At 31.2% G+C, this 2,706-nt stretch overlaps 1 protein-coding gene across 1 annotated transcript; it reads right to left on the reverse strand.

The window, feature by feature from the left end:
* Positions 1-206: 206 nt before the first annotated feature.
* Positions 207-1,813, reverse strand: LOC139843642 (myb-related protein 306-like). The gene is made up of 4 exons (XM_071833752.1): positions 1,681-1,813; positions 1,299-1,428; positions 703-934; positions 207-669 (listed from the first exon to the last, which is right to left on the reverse strand). Exons 1-4 carry the CDS (start codon positions 1,811-1,813, stop codon positions 238-240), a joined length of 927 nt encoding a protein of 308 aa, XP_071689853.1. The 3' UTR covers positions 207-237.
* Positions 1,814-2,706: the final 893 nt, after the last annotated feature.

The raw sequence follows: 2,706 nt of genomic DNA on the forward strand, positions 1-2,706 counted from the left end.
TTAGGGTTTAGATTTAGGGTTTAGATTGAGTTTAAAAATTAAGTGATCATCATATGAACAACTCATTGATTAGGCAATACAAAGTACAAAGTCTAAGATAAGATAAATATAAATATTCCAGGTAATTTCTTACTTTAATTTACTTTCTTATCATTCACAAGTATACATATAATTGACTCATATATAGCCTATACATACTTGCAACTGGTACTAACTATACCACTAAACTTAACCCTCTCAAAACAAGTTACCACTTTCTTCAAAAGACATATTCATAAAGCCAATATCATGTCCATTTGCAGCAGCAGTAGCAGCATCAAAAAAACTATCTCCAAAGAAACTAAATGATGGCATTTGAGGTTCCATTATTTCGGCTTTCATGTCATCACGAAACAAGCTTGTTGTCTCCGAAACCTCCGAATTGCTGCAGTTTTTGAACCCTTCACTTAAAGGAGGACTTACAAACTGGTGGTTGTTGAATGTAGTTACACTTCCAGAGCTCGTTTGTGACGATTTTTGCTGGTTCTTGTTCAGCCAGTTTGGGAGCATCTTTTCAAGGTTAACAGCACTGAATGCATAAGTGTTGGTGCTTAAAGTTCCTGGTACTGAAAGTAGAGGTTTCGCTTGGTTATAAACGGGTGCGGTAAGGGTTGTATATGGTGTCTGCGGCTGCTGCGTTGAAATGGTGCATTTGTTGTTAACTGATAAAGCTTCTGATAGAGCTTTTCTAGCCATGTTCATATCAGTTTGAAGCTTTCTTTCCCATTGACCTTTGGTGTTAACTTCTGAGTATGGTGATGCTTCACCATGATTATAAGTTGCATTGTCAGAAGTATTATTTAACTTATTGAGCTTCTTCTTAAGATGAGTGTTCCAGTAATTCTTGATATCATTATCTGTTCTTTGTGGAAGGTACGAAGCTATTGCTGCCCACCTGTTAAATCAAATCAATTTGCGCCGTTCAAATTAATAATAACATTCTTATTAAACGCTGAGATTTGTATGCAAATGTCGTCGTTTAATCTTTTTTTCTTAATAATACCAATAAGCAACAATTTATGTACAAAATTCCTTTTTTTTTTTTAAATAAAACATGAAACTATTATGATTCCCAAGAATGTTTTGGATGTACGTGTTTGTAATTTATGTGAGAAGCAACGTTCTGAGTGGTGTGTATGTGACCATGGTGAACACGCCGCGCCTTACCATGGACACCTACACACCGTTCGATTGAGCGGTGTGTTTGTAACAGCACGTGCGCGTGTGCCATTATATCTTATGACGACGCAATCACCTACCTATTTCCGAGAAGTGCTTGTAGTTGGATGATCCTTGTATCTTCTTCGTCTGTGAAATCGCCACGCTTAATTCCAGGCCGAAGATAATTCGTCCATCTGAGTCTACAACTCTTACTGCATCTCAACAAACCTGAACAAATAAAAAAGATCAGCACATCGAAATTTGTACATACCTTATAACTTAACTTATATAAATATAATAAAAGCTGCAAAATACAATAAATACCAAATCATAAATACAACCCAACAAATAAACATAAGCATTTATATTTATTATAAAAATTAAATAAAAATAAATGTTAGAACAAATTATCATGCCTTCATCAAAACTCATTGCATAATAATGAGAAATGATCACATAATATGAAGTATATATCTTTACCAGTATTAATAGGAACAGATTTCCAATTTCCAGGACCATTTTCTTGAATATATGAAACCAGAATAATATCTTCTTCAGGTGTCCATGGCCCTTTTTTCACACCAATTTTATCACAACATGGTGGCCTTCCCATATGATCACCTTCAATTCTTCTTCAAACAAATTTTATTTATTGGAAAAAGATATGGTTTTAATTTCACACTCACTATAAGAGAGTACTTATGGGTAAGATAAACATGGTACCAATGCTATATATAGGCATATAAAGAGATACATGAATATGGTGCGGTGGTGATGACTTAAAGGTTGACCAAATAAAGAGGTTGAAAAAAAGTCAAAATATATGACACAAACAAGCATTTACTGCGGATATAAGAAAAGTCAACAGTGTGATTCATGTTGGTTAAAAGTTTCTAAGTTATTTGTGAATTCAAGTAATTTTACAGAAATTATGTGAGTTGTTTTTTTACGTGTAACTATTTGATTATTTAGTCAACGACATCAATCAATTGTTTGTAGTAATATTAAAAATAAAATAATGTAATACTATTCGTGTTATATTCTAAATGAGGTGGTTGAGTGTTATTAATTGTAAAAAATTATACTAGGTTTTTAACTTGCGCAGGTTTTCGAAAAATTAACTAAAAGATTAAATTTATTAACTCGAAAATAAGTTGCGTTGTAAAATTTAGAGGAGATACCTACAAATAAAAATGAGATGAATGTGTAACATATATATATATATATATATATATATATATATATATATATATATATATATATATATATATATATATATATATATATATACACGTAAAAAAATGATTTTTCATCCTACAATTTTATCGTCCTAATCATTATACTATCATGAGATTATGACATGTATTTTTCACTAATTCTCTCTCCAACTCGTTATTCTTAGATTTTCATATGTAATTATCTTATTGAGTATCATTATTGTAAAAGTTGAATTAGTAAGTTGATAAATTATTACTCATCGATGTATATTGAACTTAATTAAATGAA

Source organism: Rutidosis leptorrhynchoides, chromosome 4 (genome assembly GCF_046630445.1).
Source record: "Rutidosis leptorrhynchoides isolate AG116_Rl617_1_P2 chromosome 4, CSIRO_AGI_Rlap_v1, whole genome shotgun sequence".
In the NCBI taxonomy this organism is placed as follows: domain Eukaryota; kingdom Viridiplantae; phylum Streptophyta; class Magnoliopsida; order Asterales; family Asteraceae; genus Rutidosis; species Rutidosis leptorrhynchoides.

What these genes read in the sequence shown, in the direction of transcription:
- LOC139843642 (XM_071833752.1), bottom strand. Translation starts at nt 1,813, where the DNA reads ATGGGAAGGCCACCATGTTGTGATAAAATTGGTGTGAAAAAAGGGCCA. An exon ending in CAAGCACTTCTCGGAAATAG is followed by an intron (nt 935 to 1,298) that starts GTAGGTGATTGC and finishes TTGATTTAACAG; the next exon opens with GTGGGCAGCAATAGCTTCGT. An exon ending in CTCTATCAGAAGCTTTATCA is followed by an intron (nt 670 to 702) that starts GTTAACAACAAA and finishes TCAACGCAGCAG; the next exon opens with CCGCAGACACCATATACAAC.